This window comes from Mastacembelus armatus, chromosome 23 (assembly GCF_900324485.2).
Source record: "Mastacembelus armatus chromosome 23, fMasArm1.2, whole genome shotgun sequence".
Taxonomy (NCBI): domain Eukaryota; kingdom Metazoa; phylum Chordata; class Actinopteri; order Synbranchiformes; family Mastacembelidae; genus Mastacembelus; species Mastacembelus armatus.
The window spans coordinates 2,504,015-2,530,776 of NC_046655.1; the positions used below are offsets into that span (position 1 = coordinate 2,504,015).

General features: G+C 42.8%; 1 protein-coding gene across 1 annotated transcript in view; it reads right to left on the bottom strand.

Annotated features, from left to right (window-relative positions):
* mpped1 (metallophosphoesterase domain containing 1) overlaps positions 1 to 26,762 on the bottom strand; it is a 49,174-nt gene that overhangs the window by 19,033 nt on the left and 3,379 nt on the right. Inside the window, exon 3 of the mRNA XM_026327128.1 lies at positions 13,664 to 13,889. Within this exon, the coding sequence (XP_026182913.1) occupies positions 13,664 to 13,889 (226 nt within the window). The remainder of the gene's footprint in view (positions 1 to 13,663; positions 13,890 to 26,762) is intronic.

Consider the following 26,762-nt stretch of genomic DNA (forward strand, 5'->3'; position numbering starts at 1 on the left):
CATCCCCAATCTGCTGGGCTCGGCAGTAGGAGGGAACTGGGATGTGACAAATCAGTCGGGACCCTGGCAGTCAACTTCATGCCCGGCGATAATGAGCTCCCGCCGGAGATGACTCTCGCAGGGACAGAACGGAGATGTAGAAACAACGCGTTAATCGGCCGAAGTGGAGTGCCTAAATCATTTTTAAACAACTAAAAAAAGGAATGAAAGCCTTCTTCTCAGGGAGGAGTGTGTGAAACATGAGGATGGAAGGGTAGGAGGAGGAGAGAGTGGTCTAAAGACAGGCAGATGGGCGGACAAACATAACCAGGAAGAGGATGAGCGCGGGGGTCTCTGCGGAGGCTCGGAGCGCATGCTGGATGTGCAGGGGATGAGGCCGGGCTGGATTACAGCACATGGTTTCAGCGCTGCTTAAGCCTCCCCTGGCGCGGCAGGTGGAGGCTACAGCGTGTGTGTGCATGAGAGCGTGTGTGTTTATACAGCAGCTGGGTGAGTTGCTGTGGTGGAGCTGCAGAGGCCACTGAGGCCTGGGAGTGGGCCTTTGGCAGGGGGAACGGGTTAATGAAGTGCGTGGGGGCATAGCAGTCATGCTATGGTGTGCTATGGCATTTAGCACCAATACTCACTTTATTTGAATCTTATTAAGCCTCATATACACAGACAGTGTTTCAATAGTGTCTGTACAAATTAGCAAACATGCCTCAGACAAGATTCCAATGCATTTTTACCATTAACATTACCTGTGCATTATTTGTGCTGCAGGTGTTTCACGTACTGGCATCTTTGTTATTCCAATCAAGCAGTGATGGGGCTTCGTGTGGGAGCAGAGAATGGAGCTCAGTTTCACTGCAAAAACTTGTCAGAGTGTTTTGTGTGATACATGGCGACTGGCTGATTGTTATCCAAAGCACTGCTGCGGCCGCCAATCGATTTTTTAACAATCTCGACAGTGATACAGACAATTTGTGCTCTACTGCTGTTAACAGAAAACAACCCTTTTCTTTTCTTGTCCCTCCCACCCCTAGTGCTCAGCTGGTCCCTTAGGTTGGGCACACAGAGTTTTTGACGTAATACAAACAGACCCAGCACAGCTTCATCTGTTTTCCAAGCAGCTGGCGAAGATCTGCCTTCAAACAAACCTCCACAAAATGTCACAGGAAGGAAGGGGAAGATATCTATCCTAGTTTGTCTTATCTTGTCTGGACTACAGCATGTGACATTTTACATGACTGCCAGTACCCCCACTTCCCTCTACCACCATTCCTTACTGTTAGTGAAGGCAGAATGAAGGGCCATTTAAGTCACATTTAGAAGTGCTGGGGGAAGCATATTTGTCCCTTCCTGTTCTAAATAATGACCAATTACCAGGGAGTGTGGCTTCAGCATGGTGGATTAGACGTTTCAGACGGCGGAAAAGCTGTCATGGCTGGGCTGGGGTTTTACAGGGGGTTTAGGCCTCTAATTGGAAACAGATTTCACACTGATATTTCTGATGATGCTGCAGCATGAGGGATCGAGAAAGAGAGAAAAATAAACAGGGAGAATGAAAGGAAACAGTGGAAGGGGGAACCTGAAGGCATGAACAAGCAGAGAGCTGATAAAGATAGAGCCAGACAGACAGTGGGAGATGGGGAAAATGGATTGAAAGATGATGAAGAAACAAGCAGGATGACGTTACGAAGGATGGGAGGAGAGAAAGAGAAAGAGAGAGGAAAGAGAGAACAGGTCCTGCTGCTGTTTGTCTTGCAGGGATAATATTCCACCAAAGTCTAATTCTGTCCATAAAAGCTGTTGGACTTTTTTTTCCTCCTGCAACCTGCCCCCCTTCCTTTCAGAATGATAGTTGCCTTGGTAACCATGGCAAATCTTCCTTTTCTCAAACAGATGTCCCATTTAGTTGGAAATTAGAATGTGTAAAAAAAACCCACGAGACGCAAATTATTTCAAAGTTCTCCGGTGGAGAGAAGGAAACAAGGGGCGGGGGAAAGGAGAAGAAAGGAACAGAAAGAAAATAAATAAAATAACCGCCCCACACACACACACACACACACACACACACATAAACAAACACACACCTCCTCCCCCCTCGCCTCTTCTGTACTCGTATCCTCTCCTCCGGTCTCCTGTGGTTCAGTGTGTGAATTGTGGAGATTATCCAGATCATCCAGAGCTGGTGGCTTGTTCAGCGGGAAGTGGAGGAGGTGTTGCGGGCGTTTGGGTGGGCAGCGGGGGTGGTTGCCTCTCCTTAATCTGAGATGGGGTGGGGGTAAGTGGCGAGAACTGTGAGCCCGGTGCCAGTGCGGCAGAAGGGACGCACTGTGGCGAGGAGCACCAAGCTGCACTCGAGGGAAGGATGGGGCCTCTCCTGTGCTGCCTGCATACTGCAAAAAATATGCTCTAACACCCTCATTTAAGTCAAGTACTGAGCTTTAAATATTTAAAATCTGTATCACTTGTTTTCAATGCAGATAATCTTGTGCAGGATGTATATCTTAACAAGTTCTTATAACAAATTTAGTGTGTACATTAAGTCAGGATGAAAAAATTAATCTTTTTTTTTTAAAACAATCCCAAATTGTTGTCAACTGGCTAATTGCTCTGGTTTCAAATGCAAATCAGGACTCAGAAAAACACCATTTTAACAGAGCATTTGATCAGATTTAAAGGAAAAATCCACCAAAAACACTTTAAGCACTTGGCTGGGACAAGTGATTAACTGGCAAAACGCGAACAACATGACGTTCTTCTGAGACATTTCCAGCAGAGCTATACTGGCTACAGCAGCCATTTTGCACTAATGTTGAGCAACCACCAGGGAGAAATCCATAATAGAAGACTCACACAGAGAAGCCAACTGTACCACAGACAGCGGTCTCAATAGACCACAATATACAAAGCAGCCTCAAGGCCAACAAAGCTTTCAGTGTAGGTAAAATGCATAGGAAGGATTTTTAAAACACATTTTGTGATGAATTTTCTGTAAAGGTGATTTTGATGGAATTATTACTGGAGGCAAGGCCAGAGAGTTAACATTATTGTGCACCATCAGCACTGAAAGATAAATATAAACAAAAAATAGAACTCCAGTATCTCGTAATCAGTCTTTGTTCTGGGAAACCAAACCCACACTGCAGCTACAGTTATTAAACACCACTCCTTAAATGAATAATAATCATAATACTTGGTTTTAACAGTCATTTGTTTCTGGAAGGCTGCTGAGGTTACTTCTACTGACAGTGCCTCCTGCTGCAGCTTTGTCATCTATGTAGAAAACCAATAGCTGAACGCAATAAGTGTTGGCCAACAGGCATTCTGGTAAATGTAGAACTGAATTAAACATTCATGAAATAACATGAATACATACAACATTTGTGAGAGTATGCAAAGGTGTGGTTGAAAGAATTTTCCTCTGAGAACATGAGTGTGAAAATGTTGCCTGATTCTAATACACGAACATGTTCATCTTGCTTGAAACGCTCATTTTAATGCAAGTGGATCAAGTTAATCTGCCTCACTTCACAGTGAACACATTTGTTTGTGTGAAATTGCTGCAATAAATGAAGCACCATTTAGGGAAAGTAGAATCATCTCATTTGTGGGTTTCGGATGAGAAAGAGAGCGAGGCGATGCGTCTTATCAGCATGGACATTTCTTGCAGTGTCCATGGCATCCTGACTCCCCTGACTCTGTGGTCAAACACCGAACCTAACTGCTCGCTGATGAACTGGCGAGATGGAAAGAAGTAGAGGCAGGGAGTGGTGTGTGTGTGTGCGTGTGTGTGTGAGTTGAGTGCAGCGTGTGTAGAGGGAAGACTGTGGCGAGGAGGAACATAAGGACAGAATCACTTTAATTCAGTTTTTTTTCCTTGACAATACCACATGCCTTGAGGAGTGAAGGCATGTGTGAAATGGAGGAAAATGCCCCATAGTGTGCCATAACACACAAGTGCACACACACACACACACACACACGGAAGCCCTGCCCCTGGAGGCCATTTAACAGGTAATTTAAAGAGAAATCCCTCCAGGGAAACGACACAGTAAATGTCCTCTCGTCTGCTCTGCTCCCTCCATAACTGTTTATTCAGCTACAGGGCTGCAGACTGGCAGCACTTAGGAGAGGAAAAGATGAAACTGGAGAGGAAAAGGAAGGAAAAAATGGAAGTGAGGAGAAAAGATGCAAGGAAGGGAGGGTGGAAAAGTGACAAGTGTTAAAGTAGGCCATTTTTTTTCTTTCCTCTACCAACCCCCTAAGTACCCGTTTATTAATGTTCAGTGTTCGGAGGCTACTTTATTTGGGTCCTGTGGGAATGTAAGTGCTACGGGAATGGAGGTGGGAGAATGAGGAGAGAAGGGATGGAGGAATAAATGAGGGGAGGGAGGAAAGGATAGGGCCCGCCGGGGGGATGGGGTTCAGATCTCTGAGTGAATTGGATGTTAATTTAGTGCAGACTCTGGTGAGTAGGCCCAGAAATGCATGAACTGTACATCCTTCTGTCTATTTCCATCTTTAAAGTGAGCACACTGGTGGTGCTGCATGTTATAGCCCATTGACTACAAACTATGCATACATTAAAATACTGCTGCAGACAGTATTCCAGTGCATTCCACACATTTTTAGAGTGATTTCCTCCCTTCCAGACCGATACATGTTTCTGTTCATTTCAATACACTAATATTACTAACAGAATTACCTACTAAATGAAGTATAGCGACCTGTACAGAAAGAGGAAGCACCTTACAATTACAGTTAGCCTTTATTTTTCTTAATTGACATTTCTGAATTCTGAAGAAGGTGCACTACATTGTTAAACCTCTACTGCTCCAAAGAAGCCATGCTGTTGGCCAACAGGTCTCAGCTGCATGCCTGTCATTCTCAATTTCTGTGGGACTTTCATTCTTAATTTTCTGAGGGAAATGGAAGAACAGCATTGTTGTCTACTCCATTCAACTATCTTCTGGAACTTCAAACTAAACCAGGCTGAAAGTGATACAGAAATCAGCCGCTCGTCAATGAGCTCCAGTCACTGTGGCCAGTACAAAATGCTGCTCAGTCAAAAAGCTACAGACCCATGACAGGCAAGAGATGGCCTGCAGGTTTTGAGTCCTCAAATACACAATCTCTCTTTGTAGGTAAAACAAAATGAAGGAAAGATATAGAACCTTAAAGCCAATTCCCATTATGATGCTGGGGGGCACTCGATGAACTGCCATAATTATATGAAACCTGCAAATCCCTCAACCTTATCAATGCAAGTAATAGTCACATAATCAATTCTATCTTCGCATATCTCACAAGTGTCTGTCCTTCAATATACTATTTTTCAGAAAGGTCCTTTTATGCAACCACATTACTGCATGATGATCGTTCAACACAAAGGCCACTAAATGTTCACAGTGATGGATTAGCTACAGTTTCTGCCTAAGTTTCTGCAAGTTGATTTTTTATAGCATCCTGAAATGAAGTGAAACCAATGGCTGTCTGGAAGGAAGGAAATCAGTTTAAAAACTGATAGAATGCTTTGGGAAATGGTTGGTAATAATGTCAACTAAACACAATTTGTAGTTAATGGGGTAAAACATGCAACACCACCGGCGCAGTCCTTTAAGAAGTTGAATTTGTCACTCATTCTTTCTTTCTCTCCATCATTCGAACTTCAGAGGGAGAACAAAGCAAACTAGAAGCTCCGAGAAGCGAAAGAAGGTCAAATTACCTCCATGCCATCTCCACCATCATTAGACTCATTATCGTCAAAGGAAAAGCTTTGCGTACCACCGCTGCATTTTCCCTCTCCCTTTCTACCCCTCCATTCTCCCTCTTTTCTCCTTTACTTTCAATGGGGCCATGAAAACAAGCAAGTTAATTAAAGTCGACGAGAGTCCCCTCCATTTCCCCCTCATCACCGAGGACAAGCCATCAAACAGAGCACAGGTAGTCCATTTCTGTCAAATGAGAGCATGGATGGGAGGAGGAAGACAAGATGGAGGGGGGACAGGGAGGAGGAATACGAAGAAGAAAACGGCCTCTCTTCATCTCTTTAGTTTTTGATGAGCTTTCTTAATTGGGCCACTATAGAAGGAGAAGTGAATCCTCAATAATTAAAAAATCTAATTAAGGAGTCTTTTGCATCTCCGTCCTTAATTATTCCATGCGGAGCAGTGGGGAGTGATACATTTCTGCCGTTTTCATTTAAAGAGAAAAAAGGGTCTTTCGCTTTCTCTCCCCCACTGCTGCGCTCAAATCCCCCATCAACAAACAGACTACGCTAACTCTCTCATCCCTGTCTGTTTGTGTGTGTGTCTGCGATGGAGCTGTCCGTCTCCCCTGCCTGTCTTCCAATCCTCAGAGACCATCATTATGAACATTTAAAGCGATTTAACCCATTAGCAACAACGCATATGCTCAGTCTCCTCATCTGCCCCGTGCCTATCCTCTCCTGCTCTTCCACCCACTCCTTTCTCAGCTCATGGACTCAACATTCCTGCTGAACACACCAGCAAAATGTGCACAAATGAGATGACAAGAACTCTCAAACGATGAATGGTAATCCTTGAGTTAGGCTTATATCTTGACCCTGCTAACATCCCCTTAGGATTTGGAATCAAGTCTCAACCCCATTAGTTTCAAAGTTATTAGGGCTGCCCCCTAAAATTCAATTATTCCAAGCATCTGTCAGAAACCCTCGAGCCAAACAGTCTCACGTCAAGGTTTTACACGTCTGCTGTTGTGTGAAAAATAGGCTAGATATTTAAAGGACAAGCCTTTTTTCCAACAAAAAGTCCCAAATTAGCTAGAATATCTTCTACTAACAAGTATTGTGTATCAAAGCCTGATACATCTTCTTCCTCCATTAAAAATGAATCAGTGAGCCACACTTTTACTATGACTCAGTCCCACACACACTGTCCTGTTGTCACTAGATACCAAATGTGGATTAATCCTCTTCTAAAAATAGTCCCAAACAAAAATGCTTTAGTTCCTCCTGTTGGACTGAAGGACCCATACAAATGTTTGCAAGATAAAGCTGGGGTCGCAATATAATGAATGAGATAGGCAGAAAAAATATTTCTAAAGGTTTCTCAAATCTTTTTTTTCTTCAGAAGTACTTTAGAATTTTACTTCTTTAGCTCACTGAAACTATTGAAAATACAAAATCTAAGAAGGGCACCACATTATTGTGGTCTCAGCTCAAATATATTATACGGCCTGTGAGCAGGAGTTGTGAGTTCCTTGGATGTTTACAAGCTAAAGGTTGCAAGCTGGTGAAAACCTCCTTATATACTTGCATATATATTCCTAAATAAACCTGTTTTATGAGATGTCTTCAAAAAAAAAACTGTCATACAAAACCTGAAACATTCCAGCACAGAAAGCTGGAATTATAGTATTTTCATTATCTGTAAGTCTAATTGGATTCTTCATTTATTGGAAAAACACATCTGTCTCTTGGGAAATAATGGAGCCGTATTATGGGGGTCACCTGGGCCTAACAACAAATTTGTGCCCAGGGCCTTCTATCAGGTGAATCTTGCCTTAGATGTTTTTGTACTTTTGAGCATATAAACAACAAAATATATAAAATGTGATAATTTTCTGTGCAGAAAGACAGGGCCTTATTTAATATTAAGGCAAAGAGGGCCGAATTGTTGCGATGAAGGCTTTTGCTAGAGAAGACACCGTTTCTACCAGACACTAGTTTCTTAATTGGCTGCTGATGAAAAAAATTGCATGGAGCGAGAAGTGCATACTCATGGCTGTGTTTGTGCTCGCACAGGAGCAGAGCCACGAATGTGCAAAGCTGCGTGTCTCGGCCATGCAGCTCATTATTAATAATGACTCAGATGTCATCGGCTGAGACTGCCAGATTGGTTTTGCTGCCGAGAATCTTAGTTGATAAATTATGAGTAGAGAGTAGTTCTGAGATACTGAGCATCCAAGATCTGTGATACCAGCTGGTGAAACTATTATGCACTTTCTGTGAATATTTAATTTCAAAAGTTGATTTTTAAAGCAACACGCTGTCCAGTAGTATAAAGATGTAGCTCGAATTTAATTGATAAATGAAGAACAGATAATTCCTTGTAATCCTATGCTTAAAAATGATTCATAAACATGGGATTGAGCTCATCTAATATATTGCATATTTGTCCAAAAATCTTCATCTAAACTTTTTCTTTATGCTTGCCCTAACTGAGTCCTTTAGTGTTATAAATGAATAGCTGCAGAGATGTGATTTATTTTTGTACTTTACTTTCTAAAAATGACTGGAACAATGGGTAAAACATATGCAAGAACATCCTTCAGCCCAGTGGCATCACTATTTGTTTTTTGCATAAGGAAAATAAGTCTTAAAGGCTCATTGACAGAGTGCTGGTGTAAGATGACATCTCATAAAAAATGGATACCTAAATACAGCTCCACAACTTTATTCCCGCATTGCTTCGCTCCTGTTATTTCTGGAAAAGATTCTGACTTTATTTATTTAGCAAATTAATCAAAACTTCAGCATACCTATTTCCACTGCATTTCCACTGCTAATTGTTGTTTTTTCTAAATTATGTGTAGAGTAAGTGTAATTTTATATCAGGCTTTGTGCATCTTAAAAAAGCGCATATATAGGTTAGAATAAAAAATCTTGCAATGCTGAACGATTACTGTAACAAACACTAGCACAGCTGCAGTGTGGCTGAATGATAATCTACATCCTCTGGTAAGTTATTTTTCAAATAATGGCTCAACAAATGAATGCTGCAGAATGTTGCCATGGGGTGGAAACTATGATGGTGGAATGGGGAGCTAAAAGTATGGCTTCAACAAAAAAATCAACATCTGTTCCTGTAGTAAACCTGTAGGTACACCATACATGACACATGCCTCCTCAAAAATGGAACTGTGTGTCGTACTGCAGCTATTGACCTACCACATGGGAAATGAACAAACTGTAATTTGTCAGCTTGGGCTGCATGTCCACTGGAAACCCTCTGTCTAACCTGAGACCTGCTCTCTATCGCTGAGAATGGACGACGAGCTTTGGTTGGTATCACACCAATCAAGGACCTCTTATGTTTGTTATCAGAACATAGCTGTGGCTCCGTAGGTCCCTACTCACCTACTAAGAGGTTCAGTAGGTTATTATCATTTCATAAACTCTGGTTGTACAATAATAAACACAGTGTTCTTGCTTTACCTGAGTCTTCAGGTTTAAGGACAAAACCTACTTTGTTAAGTTTAGGCAGTAAAACTATGTGATGCCTCAGAGGATAACCAGCAGCCTCAGGTAGAGGTCCACTGATTAATTGGAAAAACCCATAGTGATTGAGCTCTAGCCTTCAGGTGCTGCTTCATCTGCTCAGAGAGTGAGGAAGAGTAGCAGTCAGGCTGGATACTCGTTAGGTATGGAAATTGAGAACCGGTTCTTCTAGAGAACCAGTTCCCAGTAGTTCGATTCCTAGGAATCGTTACTCTGTTTGCTTAACGATCCTGCTTATCAGTTCTACTGATGTCAATACATATTTGCGTGATGTCACACGCATGCTCCATATTTTGGTTTACGAGTCCAACATGGCATCGAGGCTGAAGCGTTCCGAAGTTTTGTTAAATTTTACTAGAAAAGACGACACCAGGGCCGTTTGCAACACGTGCAGAACTTCCATGCATAAATATTTCGCCACATAGCATGCAAATAATTTGCACGAATGTAATGTGTATCACACGCTGATTAGAGAAGGTGGTGGTGATGACACTCGAAGTGGAGCTTACAACAAGCCTTCCTCTGTTGCAAATGTTCATTTCTACAGAGGAATTCTGAATTTTGTTCGAATTGATTCCAAAATGTTAGTCCATTTTTTACATTAAAGAATTAATGCAAACAAACCCATTTGTACTATAATTTATTCCCTAACCCAATGAGAATCGATAAGAGAATCGATGAGGAATCAAATTGATAAGTGAGAATTGAAGTATTTGGAATGGTTAAATTCTTATCAGTTCCCATCTGCAATGCTTTTCATCATGAGCTCTGGAGAAAAAGAGTTTTTTTCGGGGGGGCAGCTCTAGCTCTATGTATGTATCCCCATACATGGTGACTATCTGTGTCTGCATGTTTGTGCTCATGCGTGTGTGAGAGCAATCCAGGTGTGCATTGGCCTGTGGGAGTCCACTGAGAAACACACAGCATCTGCAGAGGAGGGAGAGAACGACAGAAAGGAGAGGAAGAAGTAGGAGTGAAAGATGGCGGAGGGAATGGGTAAAGGCCCATGAAGCCAGATGGAGAGAGGGATGGAGAAACAAAGTGATGAATACAATGGCAGACAGTGAGATGGAGAATGAGAGGAGACAACAGACAGAAATGAAGGAACAGACAGGTATACAAACAAAATGACACAGGAGGGATTGGAGAATTTTTTGAAATTAAACATGAGATATGTATTGTATTGTGTTTTTCTTTTTGCCATTATCATAACAGAAGTCTATTCACTTCCTGGGACCTACACTTGTTAAAGTTGGCAGCTGACAATAGAGAGAAAAGGCTCCACCTGCACTCAAGTCATAGGCGTAGGGGTATTTAATCTTTTTTTAAAATATGGAGTAAAATAAACAGAAAGCTGTTGATGAGACAAAGACTATCTAGTTATTGTGTGACACAATAACAGTCTACACAACAGCTAACGTGACCAACATCTGCCTTCATTTCCACCGCTGCCATAAATATATGACAAATGTAAAGAACACACAAAAACAGCCACATCACTGCTGAAACCATTTTCTCCTCCTCTTCCACAAACCAAAGCAACTGGAAACCTTACTGCAACAGCCGCACAGACATCTCCTGTAGTTGAAGGCAAGGGCTTTAGAATTTGTGCCCTGCCTGACCTGAAATACCAGGTTCCTCAAAGAAAACACTTTGCTTGCATACTCACTGATGTTTTAATTATGCATAATTTCTGTAAAGCCATACTCTCCCCACATCCACCTTCTCTTCCTGCAGTCTTATGGGATATTTACTGTTGGCTTCCAATGGGCACATGCTATTTCAGGCCCTGTTTCCTGTTTGCAAAACTAACTCCAACATTAACATACCTCTTGCTGAAGTTTTTATCCACATTAATCCTTTTTTTATTAGCGAACAGCAGTGTAAAACATTTGGTTATTATTACTTAACTTATTCAGAGTTAGATTATTTTTAGCCTGCAATAATGGCCATTTTCAAATAATAAAATACACATCACTCTGTACAGCACATTATATCAGCTTTAGCTACTTAACTCCACAACTGATGTTGGTATTTGAAACATTATATATAAGTAATGAACAGCAGCATCAGCAGGGATATAAACATCCATGGGTGGGGGTTATCCACAGATAGTCATGGTGACAGAGAGATCTGAATAGGCCATATCCCTCTACTCCTGTCGGAGAATGAAGTATGTGGAGGTGTGCTGGTGTATGCCATGCAGTGACATGCAGCCCCCGTTAAGTGACTGGGGTATTGTGGGGCAGGGGGGCAGACAAGGATGAAGAAAGAAAAGAAGGGAAGAAAGGACATTAAACTGAACTGATGCAGCACAGAGAGAAAGAGGAAAGACAGGAACAGACGGATAGCAGATGGAGTTAAAACAAGGGGAAAGAGGTAGGGGTAATTAAAGGTTGCAAGGAGAGAAGGACTGTAGGAGGAGGATGGAGGGAAAAGGTAACTAAAGAAGGAAGAATGCAAAAAGGCAGAAAAGCACAGACAGAGGAGACAAGGAAGGAAAGAGGGAATAGGGGAACAGAAAGTGTAGGGGGAGCACAACAAGCCTCCAGCTAGAGAAACACACCCTAAGGCTCTGTCTGTCTGAGTATCTACCTACCTGTCTGTCTGACTGGGTCTCTGTTCTTCCTCCTCTCATTCTCCATCTTACTGTCTGCCACTGTATTCATCACTTCCTTTCTCCGTCCCTCTCTCCATCTGGCTTCACGGACTGTTTACCCGTTCCCTCCACTATCTCTCACTCCTACTTCTTCCTCTCCTTTCCATCTCTCCTTCTCTCCTCCGCAGAGACAATCTGATGCTATGTGCTTCTCAGTGGACTCCCCCAGTCCAACGCACACCTGGATCGCTCTGTCAGACACCCACACATGCATAATCCCAGACATATACACTCTAGCTTACACACCCATGCACACATTCAGACACAAGAGTGCACACATGCACGCATGCACACACACACACACACACACACACACACATACATCACATCCATCTCCATCTCCATTCCTCCCTTCCCCTGTTTCTCTCTCCATCTGTCTCCACCTTTTCCTTCCATCCTTCGTCTCTTTTGTCTCCTGCTCTCCGTGTCATTCTTCCCCTTCCTCTCCTCGTTTCCCTCCTGTTTCTCCATCTCCATCCTTCTCTTGATCCATCTCAGGCAACTCTCTGCAGAGGTCTGAGCAATAAACCCAGGGGACCCCAGTATCACAGAAAACTAATTACTCACACAACCACACAGATACACGTTTGTTTTTATTGCTTGTGGGGACTTGACATTGACATACATCCATTTACTGCGGTCTTACTTTGACTTTAACCTAAACACCTAACCTTAAACACAGTCATCTCTCTAAAATTCAATGACATTGCCTTCAGGATCAGGTCATTAAAATGCACACAAATGCACACAAAGCAGGCTGAGGACCACCATCATCCACCCTCACACATGTCATGGCCAAACTAACCTGCTATGTGGCCCAGGACAAAAATGAGCTGTTGGGACACTGTCCGCTCAGCCCCAACCTCCACCATTTGGTATGGATTTAAGATGTTTAGATTACTACCTCTGATTTGTAACATTAAATTATTATATAACTTTCCTAGAGGAACAGAGACTCTGACGTTACTGGAGGATGTGTTCATCATAATCTGTGATTTAAAGAATGCATTGCTTATATTATTTCAGCAAGAACAGTATGGACTGGTTGACTCACAGTTCACAGGATTTTTTTTTTTCACACTGTCTGAATGCATACACACCAAACCTGAATCTGCTAAATCCTCTCATATAGGTCACCACTAACACCTAACACACACAAAAAGACTGGAGGCTATTGGTGTTTTATGTGAGTGATGATGATGCACCACTGTTCCATTTCAAGGGTCAAAGCGCATGTGTCTGCATAGCATGTCTGGTGTGTACGCCATAGGTGGCAAATGATGCATCTGAAATGATGCAGTGCTGCAAGTCACAATCAGTACATTCTGACCTTTAGAGGGACATGTTTTATTGAGGTTGTCATGGTCACCTCCTGTGAGAAATGTTCTCTGTAGACATAGAGAAGAAAAACTGAAAGCAAAATGACTTGTATCAGTGCAGCAGTGAGGAAACACTCCAGACTCAGAGATCAGGGGTCACCAGTAACATCTAGATCTGGTACTTGCTATTTTCAGTGACCATTTTCCCCAAATAGGACTGTACCAGAAAAAAAAACACACTTCTGTGGATTCTGCAGATACATGACACTACTGTGAAGATGTTCTGCACACTTTAGCAGTTTGTCTTGGAAATGCAGCCAAACTACTAGGTCAAACCGATCACTGCTTTATTTTTACCTGAACAAAATGTGCTTTCAGTGTTTGCAGTACAAAGTGTTGGCTTTTGTGCACAGTGCAATGGTAGAGGTCACTCACCAGGGGGAACCATAGATCCTGAAGCCCCGCACGGTGACCTCAGAGTCCTGCAGGTAGATGCAGTTAGTGAGCAGCGACTGGACGTTCTCGTAATTTTCAGGCTTCAGCTTGGAGGCTGAGGGGAAGTAGTAGAAGTCCTGCTTGATCAGGTCAGCCATAAACTCCTGATCGAAGGTCAACTCGTGGTTTCCAGCTATTACTATCTTGATGTCGTAAGGCAGGGTACCTGGCAGGAAAAGACAGAGAGGAAGCAGAGGAAGAAAAGGAGACAAGAAAAGAAAATGAAGGATGTGGAGAGGAGGAAACAGAAAATACATAAAAACATCAGGAATTGGAGAGGGAAAATGAAAAAACAGGAGATGTGGGAGGGGGGTGGGGAGACCAAGGAAATGAAGACAAGAAGGGTGGCAGGCAGAAAGGGGAGGGACAGAGAGGAGAAGGAAAATTAAGGATGACATGAAACCCATCCCAGACGGCTTGGCATTCACACATGACATGGCTTTCTCATTATTTTCCCCTCTGCTTCTAGAAAATCTGTACATCTGTCTCAGCTTCCCTCCATCAGTCAAGGTCTTAACCCAGTGCACTGCTGTGGCAGAGCCAAAGACATCCGTCAGAGAATCTTTATCTGGTGGCATGATGAGGAGTGAAGACAGAGAGAGTGATCACTGTGAAGTTTATGATGCAGAATATTAAACATTTACCAACTATGCCCCCACTCCCTTTCTCTTTCATCATCCTTGTCTAATCAAACTCCTTCACATCACTTCCCATTCACTCTTCTGTCTCAATGGCTTTAATTGGCTATTCAGAGCTCAGCACAGTGGGGAGCGCGATTGCTCAGCGCTCAACAAACCCAGGACCATCCCCTCACAAATCTACATGGTGTTTTCAAAGGTCTGCTGAAGAAGCAGAGATCCAACGTTGACAAACATCTGGGGGGCTGCTTTGTCACATACAGTGGCTGATGGAGGAGGGTTTAGTCCCCATCACAATTATTTATTATTATTATTATTATTTTACTACTGCCAGGACAACGCGACACGCAGCTGAGCATATCAGTTTGTGTGCCAGCATGTGTGTTGGTGAGCAACTTTCCCTGCATATGTGCGAGTTTGCATGCATCTGTGCGTGAACGTGTCATGTTAGTGAAAAGGAGTAATTAAACTGAGCTTTAGAGGAGGCTGACAGCCTGGCGATTGCTCTGTCATAACAGCCAATCACAGCCTGGTGACAGAGAGGGAGAGAAAGAGTGGGGGGATAGAATGAGGGAGAGGAAGGAGAGAGTGACTGAAATACTTTAGGAAGCCCAAAAATCCTTGAGTGTGAAGGAGGAATAATAACAAGATGAAAGCAGCTGTCAAAGAGTGCCCATCTCTGCAGTTTGGGCCCGGGCCGCCCCCTCTCTCCGGTACAGCTCCCATTTGTTTGGCAGAAGGGCTTGTGTTTAGTTGTCAAGCAGACACCAAAAAATACCCATAAACGAGGGGCTGTACCTCCACAAAGGCACATGGACACACACACACACCACCGCACAATAAAAAGATGTTTTTGATTCTTTTATGCCACTTTGCCATTGGAAGTACTGTTTGCTCAGTCGTCCCTGGATGCAAGGTTGAAGGAATGCTTCAATCCCAAATAAACAAAACTTGATAATTATCTTTGGTGAAATCTTGCAGGACAACAGAGCACACAGTGAATGTGTTTCTAGCTCACACAAAGTACTGAAGGTAATGGAGTTCTTACAACTCCAAAAACGGATTAAAACCCAGCTAATTTTCTGAATGAGTAATGTACTACAATGAGTATTACATCCAAAATCTAACTCTATATTACATATGTTTTTCTCCAGTAAACATTACTTTTTATGACTCACACCATTTGTTCTGCAAAATTTTAAATAACACTGGAGTGGTGGTAGTTCAAAAGCCCTACCACATGTGGTAACTTGTCACACATAATGAGATAAAAAATGAGGTATCAATTTTGAGGTATCCACTTATACACTATGACCATCACTGCAATACTACATATGTCACTACAATACTACATATGTCACTTTTTCTTATTACAAAATAACGTTAATAATGAATTTTCTTTGTCCGTTCGGAGGCAGTGGAACAAACTGACAGCACAACACCAGCATATTATCACGTATACTGTAGTTCTTATGGTTCACATACACATCCAGCAGACAGAGAACAACATACTTCTGTTGTACTTCAGTTTGTGTCCACCTGCTGAATAGAAGTCCAATATTTACTCTCCTTTAGCTCTGTTTTGGTCTCAACCAATTGCTGAGGGAAATATCTGGCTCTTTATCAGCTAAATGGTCTGTTATATTCTCCAGCTTAGGAGATTTAGTGCAGCTTTATCAAGTATACTTGCCTGCTTCTGTTGGAAACAAGGCTCATGAAAGCACCGATACTGTTTTTGTCACAACGAGTAATAAATTACGCTTCACGTAATCCACTGATCATATAAAATATTAACTTCTAAACCACAGCAATGAGTTAGAATTTATTTAGATTTATTCCAGAGCCAACTTCATCTTCAGTTTCTTTTACTTACAGCATGCACACATATTGGTTTATTGCATTTTTTTATGGTCTTTAAAAATACTACTAATTTATCAAAACAGAAATTTTCTCTGCAGCCTTAATGATGACAGGACCCTCACCAGGAAAGCAGCCAAGTATGTGCATGGGAGCGCAGCATCTACCTGGAAACTTGTTTAGCTTGTTATTTCAGTCTTTGAAGACCAGAGCTACCTGAGTGTGAAGTGATAGATGAAAAGTGGACTGACCAGAGACTGCATGCATAGCAAAAATGCAAAGTAAAAATGAAAAATGAAGTTGGGTCCAAAAGGAACTGCACAGTTTAGTCACTGAGCTGTGAAACACTGTATTTTTTTTTTTTTTCACTCTTCATCATGTTCAAGCCATTTTTTTGAGGTGGTACACTTTATATCCAGCAGTACAACCTTTGCCACCTTCATCTCCAAACATACATGAAGAAACGTCATTATTTAAAGTAAATTGTTTAAGGACAGACGAGAAAACTTCTAGCGCAGTTTTAGATGAGATCCTCTGTTAATTCGCAAAATGCAAAGAGCCCATGTGTTTGTGTGTGCATGTGTGTGAGCCTGAGGACGACAGTGAGGTAACAAGGGAAAGACAGCGAGGGAACAAGGTGCTCTGTGTCTCCTCAGAAATTCTGCCACGCGAGCAGTTTTTTACTCATGAAGTTTGACGGCCAACTGTAAACTGAGAAATAAATAACAGGGAGAAATATAAAACACACCAGTTGGACACAGACACACACACACGCACACACACACACACACACACACACACACACACACTTAGCAGAATTAAATTTCAATTTCATGGATGAATTTTCTGAATGTTTCCCCCCAGAAATAAAGCTGCAAAATGACAAGGTGTGAATACAAACTAGCTTAATGTCACATACTGTAGCTGAGCATGACTAGAAGGCGCCAGTGTGTGCATCGTTTTATTAGAATTCTCTGCTTCAGCAACTGCTGCTTGTCAATATAAAGTGAACCACAATTCAAAAAACAGAAAGAAATTCAACAATACAGTCTGTTATTGCGCATGTCCACAAAGGAAAAATCAATCACAAAAAGACAATTTCTCCATTAGATGAGAATGAACTTGTTTCTGGAACAAAAGCCAGAGAAGAAAAGAGGAGAGGATGTGGGTGGAAGTGTGCATGTGTGCGCGGGAGGGGCACTGAAACATTTGATGCGACATTCCCCCACAACACGCAGGGTACTCTTTGTCGCCCCAACTATCTTTTGTCTTTGAATTCAAAAGGCTGCTTTTAAGCAACAAATACTTTTACTGTGTCTGTGAGTGAATTAGCAGTGGCATATGGCAGATGGCCGAATTAAAAAATAAATAAATAAATAAATAAAAAAGATGAAGAAGAAGGAGAAGAAGAAACAACATAAGCAAGTGAGTACAAAGAGTGAAGGAAAGCCTGGGATAGCGCTGGCTGCTTCCAGGAGTAGAAACAGCTGGACTTCACTCTTTGCTTCTGCCCCTGCATCTCTTCATTCCTCTCTGCTTCTCTGTCAGTCCTGTCTTGCTCAGTGTCTTTGCTCTTTTGTCAAGCTCCTTCCCCCCTCTAGTCATACACATCCCAGATCCCAGTCTGTCTGTCTATCGCCACAAAAACCTCCATCCGCCCAAGCCTCCACAAGGCAGCCTGTGTGAGTGTGTGTGTGTGTAAGCACCACATCTTACATGTACATGATGCTGGGGTTCCATGCATAAGTACAATGTTTATTGTGCGAATGCATATGAATTTGTGTGTGTCGATGCATAAAACAGTCTGTGTGTTTGTGTGTGGACTCCCACTGCCACCACAGGAAATCTTCCGGAGTTTGGCCACCATTGTTCCGACGCAGCTATGGGTGGTCTGCTCTTTGAAGAGGAAAATCCCTGCTCTGCCCAGAGCTCTGGCATGTACAGGGGGATTACTGCCCATTGTGTGTGTGTCTGTGTGTGTGTGTGTGTGCAGAGACAAAAAAGCCAGAAATTTCCAAACTGCCAATACAAAGTTATTCCTAAGTGTGTGTGTGTAGATACTAAAAACTAGCCAAAATGTCCTGCCAAATAACTTAATACCATAGTCTGTGTGTGTATGTGTGTGTGTGTGACTAGGATGTCTGAGTGTGTGCAGTTGCAGAAAATAGAGGCCAGATATTTCCTGCCAACTCAAAATGATTAAATTAATACCAGCATGTGTGTCAGAATGAGTGAATGCATGTGTACAGGAAGCAGTAGCCAGAACTTTCAACTAAAATGAAATTAAGGGAAAAGTCTATTATTTTTTTTAAAGTGCAAGTCTTTTTTGAATGTGTAGTTAAAAGAATAACAAAGTGCCGACAGCATAAGACCACACAGCTGTCTCTGAGGTAACATTTGTGAGGATACAGGGAGGAAGACATTTTTCTGCTGCTTTCAAAAATGTTCTTTAAAAATGTTCTTTTGTTACACAGGCCAGTTTTTTTTCTCAGATTTAGAAGATGTGACATGAAAATCTACCATTAGAATATAGCATAATTTCGGCTTAGACATAAATTCAACAACACACCTACAGTACTATCATCTTCATATCACACACACAAAAGTGATACACTCTCAAGTTTTACAAAAAAATCAATAAGTATAATAAGCACGGCAGGGTGGAAGGCTTGTTCCACTGCACTTAACTTTTCGACTTTGCAGGAAATGTTTTCGATTACACGTCCCTATGCGTGTTTGTGTGTAAACTACCCACAGCTTATGTATGTCTTCTTTATGTATAGAACATAGTGAGATTATGGCTGAACAGAGCAGCTTTAGTGGGGCTTTATTTGTGTGCGCGTAAACAGAAATGCAATAATTCAACAGGAAGCTTCAAAAGCAACGACTCGGATGTTCAGAAACAGACAAGCTAAAGACTCAGATCAGTTCTAATTCCTTTACAGCAGGTGTGTGCATGGGTGCGTGAGGGAAGGGTAGACGTGGGAGAAAAAAGTAATATGTCACATGAAAGAGAGGAGAAGAGGTGAGTAAAGGATAGACATGCAACAAGGTAGAGATGAATGATGGAGGAAGAGAAGCAGCAAGACTTCTGCCTTCCCACCTCAGCTTAAATTTAATACTCACTCGTTTCATTTAACTCACCACCCACACACTGCTGCATCTCATCATACACACACACAAAACCTATACACACACAATCATACTAGCAGACGCAAAACAAAGACAGCCAGCAATTATGAGACAGCGTACACAAACACCACCTACTGAGCTACGCATCCAAAACACACATTTTATCTGCATACAGCAGCACCTCCTTGCACTTCACAATGTCCTCACTGGGCATAATGCATTACGCAGACACATACACACACACACACACACACACACACACACGCACACACACCTACACACACAGAAGCAGTGACAGAGACAGATACAGCGCATCATCAAGCGGACTCGTAGGTGGTCTCACTCTTCTCTTTCTCTCTCCTACACTCCATCTCTCTTTCTTTCATCCTGTCTGCTCCACTTCCACGTTCAGTGTGACGATGTCGCCTCCAGGATAATGAGGCTGAAGATTAAGCCTCAACTTTCAGAACCAGCGATGTGGGCTTCTGATGAATGCTGATGAATGAAACCACTGGCCACTCGCCATCTGTCCAATACCTGCTTTGAAAAATGGATTTCTATTGACGCCACATTTAGCTGATGTTAAACTATGACCTATGTACACTGCATTACCTTTGGATTCTTTCAAAGCTATTTTACCATCACAAGATAATACAGATACAGGCAGTGGAAATTCTGAAAAGAGACCCAAACTGATATGTTCAAAGATTCCACGGCATGCAAGACTTTGATTTTCACTTTCATTTCTTCTTTTTGTCGTTGCATAAAGGATGAGGACACTCATATGTCTCTTCTAGCACCGCACCAGGAGGTGGTGTGTGTGGCCAGTTCCTGAATGCAACTAGATGGAGGTACTTTTATACAGGTCCCTGCATGCAAGAGCACTAGCACACCATAACAAGCTTACAGTCATGCTACCAACTCTATGAGGCTGCAATCCTGTATTGATGTATCGTGTATGCTTGTTACTATGACGACAAAGGACTGGTAAGCGTGCAACTAGAAGGGTCCTATGGGATGTATTCTCACATAGGTGTAAGTGACATACATTGTTATTTAAGTTAGAGGAATTGAGGAGCGATAACATCTGAATTATTTGGGGTTGGGCGTGGAGACTTTATAAGACAAAACCTGCAATGCAAAGTGGAAGTGAGTAGTATGAAAGATACGGATCTGACTTCTCCATTTTAGGAATTAACTTACTGAAATGTAATGGTAGTTTACCTCTGGCCTAGGTTCCACTGTTGTTTTCACTGACCTCCTCAGAGTTCAGAGACAAGTTCTAGGAGCTAAATTTGGGTACCCCTCACAGGTTTGAACTAAACCACACTCCAGCTACTCGAGGGAAAGGGGGTGGGTGTTCACAGCTCTTTCCCCATGATTGGTATCAGTCTTGGTTACGTCTCAAGTATTAGCATAACAGCAAGTTGTCTGTAGGCAAAACAGAAAAGACATTACATTTCTGTTCTGGTTGGTCACCAGCTGTTTGATAAACTGCTGATACCTGGAGATTGCACTGTAGAAAATATAGTGTCCACTCTGTTTAGCGCTTGACACAATAGGGTAGTCAGGATCTCCTACTTCAATTCTGAAAATTATTTTCATCTAATCTAAAAATAAAAAAAAAAAACCTGCTGTCCCCTACCAAATTCAGCAACAGTTTGCATACAGTGAATTACATGCACTGATGCTGACCCAGAAACAAATCTGAGAGAGAAAAGGAGAAAGGGGAAATGATAACTTCTTCTTCTTTTCCTTCGCCACAGCGAATCATCTGCCTCCATTTAACCCTATCCTCTGTATCCTCCTCACCCACACCAACTATCCTCATGTCCTCCTTCACTACATCCTAGAACCTCCTCTTTGGTCTTCCTCTAGGCCTCCTTCCTGGCATCTCTAACCTCAGCATCCTTTTACCAATGTATTCACTGTCCCTCCTCTGAACATGTCCAAACCATCTCAATCTGGCTTCCCTGGCTTTTTCTCCAAAACATCTAACATGAGCTGTCCCTCTGATGTACTCATTCCTGATCCTATCCATCCTCATCACTCCCAGAGAGAACCTCAACATCTTCAGCTCTGCTACCTCCAGCTCTGCCTCCTGTCTTTTTCTCAGTGCCACTGTCTCTAAACCAGACAACATTGCTGGTCTCACCACTGTCTTGTCCACCTTTCCTTTCATTCGTGCTGACACTCTTTTGTCACACATCACACCTGACACTTTCCTCCACCCGTTCCAACCTGCTTGCACACGTCTCTTCACTTCTTTTCCACACTCTCTGTTGCTCTGGACTGTTGACCCTAGGTACTTAAAATCCTCCACCTTCTTCACCTCTACTCCCTGTAACCTCACCGTTCTACTTATGGGACTACCATAATTTCATGAGCAATACACAGAGGTTTCACCCCATTGCATGTCTTCTGATCTTGGAGGGGAAAATAAGAGAAGGATTTGTTTGAAAGTTGTTTCTAAGACCATTTTCACATCCTATTGCATTGTTTTCTCTAGCAACACACACACACACACACACACACACAAAAACACACAGTCTTTCAGGAGTGCAAATAGAAGACACAAAAGCCGTGAGGGACAGATGGGAAACGGTTTGCTTAAATTTACAGTCACTTGCAATTCTGTTGAGTATCCCAGTGTTAAAAACCATAAAAGAGTGTCAAACCTCCTTATTATGCTCTCCTCCAGCACCAGTCACACTGGGTAAACACACGAGAGGAGTGGTGATGGAAGAAAGAAAGGACGGAAGGAGAGAGAGAATAAGGATGAAAAAAAACTAGGTTTGGGGAAGGAAGAACAAGGAGCGGAGGTTGGGAGTGGGATGTAGGTGAAAGTAGCAAGAGAGGGAATGAGGGAACAGGGAAGGAAGAAGGAAGGAGCAAAGAAAGATAGACGAAGAGCAAGCCAGAAAAAGATAGCAGTCATGAAAGTTTAATGCCCTCACTGTTAGAGGGCTAAAGACAACAAGGTAAGAGGAAAATAAGGGAGGCTGAGGGGGTGAAGTCTAAGGGGGTTAGGAGGTGAAGAGGTGCAAGACACGTGGCAGAGGATTGAGATGGAAGGGCAGAAATCACACATACACACACACACATGGATGCATGAGGCAGGTGCAATGTTAGACACACTCTTCCTCTCCTGGGCCTAGAAAAAACACACACTCGCATTTAAAGTGCCTACGCGGCAATCGCATCATGGTCCTTGCTTATCTATTATTCAGCAGTAAAGGGGAACAGAGCAGAACAGGCGCTAAATAAAGAGTTGTAGCAGAGATGCTAAGGGCTGTGGACCTCACAACCCAGAGACAGAGAGAGAGGGAGAGAGAGGGAGGCCTGTGGTTTATTAGGCAGACCATGTCTCATTACCAACAGGACAATTAGAGGTCCTCCTGTAATCACAAGATAAAGTTCCACTAATATTAGATATATTACCACTGAATGTATAATGTGAAAGGTTTCATTTGTAGTGACAAACGCACTGTGACTTCCCACCCAACTCTCCAGTTCCCCCTCAGACTCACACAACCATTTAGCCTCTTGTAACTTATTGTTCCACTTTTGTGCCCTAATATCTAACAGAAGCTTTTTTCAGCACCAGGCAGCTGTTTTTGCTCCGATAAACCCACTGTACACCACTTGCTGAGCACCAGTGACAACATTAGAAACTAGCTGGTGAAGACTGTGGAGAATTTAGCAGCTTTTCCCTCAGGAGCAAATCTCACAATTATTCGCTAACCCAATCCGCTTAGGCTGTATTTAGCTTGCAGTGGCATATTTTTGCCCCCAGAATGGCCCAAAAAAAAAAATCAATTAATACAGCTTTAATGTCACTCATGTTCACGGCAAATGAATGGTAATGTTTCTCCATATTTGCTGAATGTGTAAGTAGGTAATTGCTCGTGAATGCATTAGCAATGGCAATGGCATCCTGCCCCCCCCCCCCCCCCCCCCCCCACCCGCCCGCCCACCCAAAAAAACACAAAAACAATAATAATTGCTGCAACTTAAACATACACGACGCACCGCTTCCTTAGCATTGAGATACACATTTTTTCCTTTCAGCATCCCTGAACCATGAAATAATACTATTTTTGGGCACCAACTACAGCACTTTTACACATAACTCTATGGCAGCTTTTGATCTTGTTCAGTTTAGATTCACATTGCAGCACAGCACATCCAGAGAACACAACTCCTGCAGCATAGTCCTCTTCTCTGCTGCTGATTTGTACATCAAGCTTCTTCTAATTTAGTGGTGAGAGCTGGAAAGAACCACAGGACTGCTTAGAAAACGCCATGTCATTTCAAAATGTTCTGCAGTGAGGCAGGTCAAACATTCACACCCACAGGTGGTGGATATTTAATAAGAAATTGGCATATTCTTATTAAAAAACCATCTGCTTTGGGATGGCAATAAGAGAGGATGTTTTCACCTGGCTTCACCTCATGGAGCTTATAAGAGAGAGAAAATCCCTTTAATATTTCATACATTCTGTGGATGGAAATAGTTGTCTCACCTTAAAGAGGAGAAGAAAAATAAAAGAGAAACAAATCACTGGGTATGGCCAGTTGGCTTTTAACTGATCTGTATTTGCTGTTCTGTGTAATGGCATTGCTGAACTCAAGTCAGACTGAGGGAGACAGAGAAAAGAAAAGAGCCGGAGAACAAAGCTTTTAAGAATTAAAGCTGCTCCTCTCTTGACCCTAAGTCAACTCTGAAGCACAATAAGATCCATATTTAAACACAGAATTCTCTGCAGTATATTCCTGCTCTGCTCCGCCAGCTCACGCTATCACATGGCATGAATAGAGACGCCACTCAAGTCTACGGCGAGGCGAGTGCACACAAACAAACACGCAAACACTCCGGGAATCGTTGCCTCGGCTTACGAAATCCTACGTGGATGCTTGCCGGCGTGTGCGTGCTCACAGGCGGGTGTGTTGAAAGCCTGATCAAAGAGGCCATTATTGGAGACAATTGGAGTGAAGTGCTGCTGCTCACGAGCTGGCGAGGTCTGTCTCTTGCCCTCACTAACCTTTCTCCTCCACCACCTCCTCCTTTCTGAGTCTCTCTCCTCTCACCTGTCCTGCACAATCAGCCTCCCCCCTGACAATCAAGCGCTCGCTTCTGCTCACAGCTTCAGCTCTTCACAATGTGCTCTGCAGACAATTCACCTCCAACATAAACATATGCCAGGAAACATCAGTGTGTTCATCTACAAATGATGCACACACTTAGCTGTGTATTTTCAAATGTAGTACATGGTGCTATATCACACAAAACACAAAAACCTACTTCCAGAAAGTGTTGGTGGACAAAAAGCCATTAGGGCGCTCACGCACTGATTGACAGCTATACCCATAGGGATCACCATGACAACAGAGGGCATGAGTGTGGCATCAGTGCAAGCTGGCAGTTTACCCAGGTAAGTCAAGAAACACGGACCATCTCCCACCTCACCACTGCAGTCTTTTAAAACCCTGTCATCTCCTCACATTCCAGCTCCAGTCTGTTCTTTTCTCCCTGCATGAATTTCATCTGCTGCCTCCTCAGTCTTCTCCTCTTTCCCTCTCTTCTCCTCTCCCCCTCTCCTGCAGTGTTCACCATCTCTGACAAAGCCTTGAGCGGCTGCCAACGGCCCCGGAGAGCCGACTGACTTCCTGCTAAAAATAAGAGCTGAGGGAAGCATTGCACAGACCTGCCACTGAGTGTGAGGGAGCTGGAAAACACTGAAGCAGGAGGGATGTTTGGAGAATGTGGAAATGAAAAAGAGCAAAAGGGGTGAATAAGGATGGAGGAAAACAATGAGTGTGAATGAGAAAGAACAATATTGGGAGAGAAAATAGGGAGGAAACTGAAGATAATCAAAATATGAGTAAAACGGGAATATAAAAAAATGAGACTCCACCAGAGGAAAGATGAAACAGCAGAAAGTTTGGGAGCAGATGGCATCACCTGACCCAAGCTCACTTTGTACAGACTCCTCAGAACTGAATATGCTACACCTGATCTCTGTAAATCCACTCTGCACACACCAAACAGCAGGAGTCATTCATCTACAGAATGAGTCGGTGGGTGTCACAGAGACAGAGAGCAGGTGGGAATGAAAGAGACAGAAAGAATAGGAATAGCCAGCTTATTAATATTTATATGCTACAGGCTGACAAGAGGAAGAGAAGAGATGGCAGAGTTGTAGGAAAGGAGAAGAGAGCGACAGAGGAGAGGAGAAGGGGCTGGAGAGAGGAGAGACTGACTTCAGAGCCAGCAGCAGGCGTGTTTGGCTCAGTTTATCTTTTCTTTTCCGTTTCTCCTGTTGCCTCTCTCACGGCTGGAGTGCAGGCTAGCGGATTTGCAGCCCACACTCCCCGCAGATTGTGTATGTGTGAAAGTGAGGAGGGGAAGGACAAGAAGACCCCCTCTACTAATCCTTCCCCCTCTTTTTAGCTCCCCTTGCTCAAAGAAACTGATGCACACACAAAGGCCTGCGCACCTGCTAATAGGCGTGTGCTGTTCCTGGGGAGGTTTGTGCTGCTGTTGATGACACCACTGAAAATGACTATGATGGTGACAATAGCAGAGCTGCTCTGCTCACTTAAACTGTTGTAGATTCAGATTGTACGGATGCGCCCCCCACACCCCAACTCAATCGGTCAGCGTCGCACATGGTCACTTCATTCCAGTTTCAAACAGATATCACGTACTGATGATAAGACTTACACTTGCTCCCAGCTCAGTGCAGAGATAAGATGCTTCCAGGGAGGCTGGTGAAGCAGCAGTCAAAGGCAAGACAGAGCTCCATAGAGCTCTTACATGATTCCTTCACAAAAGGCTAAAAAGTGCTGCAGAAACCTTTCTCAGCACAAACCTGCAGTTTACAGTTTTGAGTCTATAGGGGTAGGATAGCACTTTCCAACACAATTAATACACAATTTGGTATTAATCATAAATCATTTACTGTTTCCTTTGTGAAACACTAAGAAAACCTTTGGGCTTGCCAGGTTGGGAAAATCCCTATGACTTGTTGACCATCTTAGCGCTTTATGAAAAAGGGCAGCAGTCTGACGGTTTCTTAACACAAGTCTAAATAAATGCTAATTGTGTTCAAACTTTGCATGCATTAGTAAAAAACAAGGTTATAATGTGTCAGTCCTTGCTTTGGTCTAAATGGCCTTAAAAGCAAACAATGCTTCTTTAAAGTTATAATCCTTCCTGTTGTATGTGATTTGGAGGCAGCTGTCAGAGATCTAATTGTGCAGAGTAACAGAGTACCAACTTTTATAACTAAACTTTTTATATATTAGTAAGTGATTTATTAATTAGTAATAAAGCCATTCATCACAACGTATTCACAAATTAAACTTACTGGTAAATATATTTTCAGATCTGATATGCCATAATATTT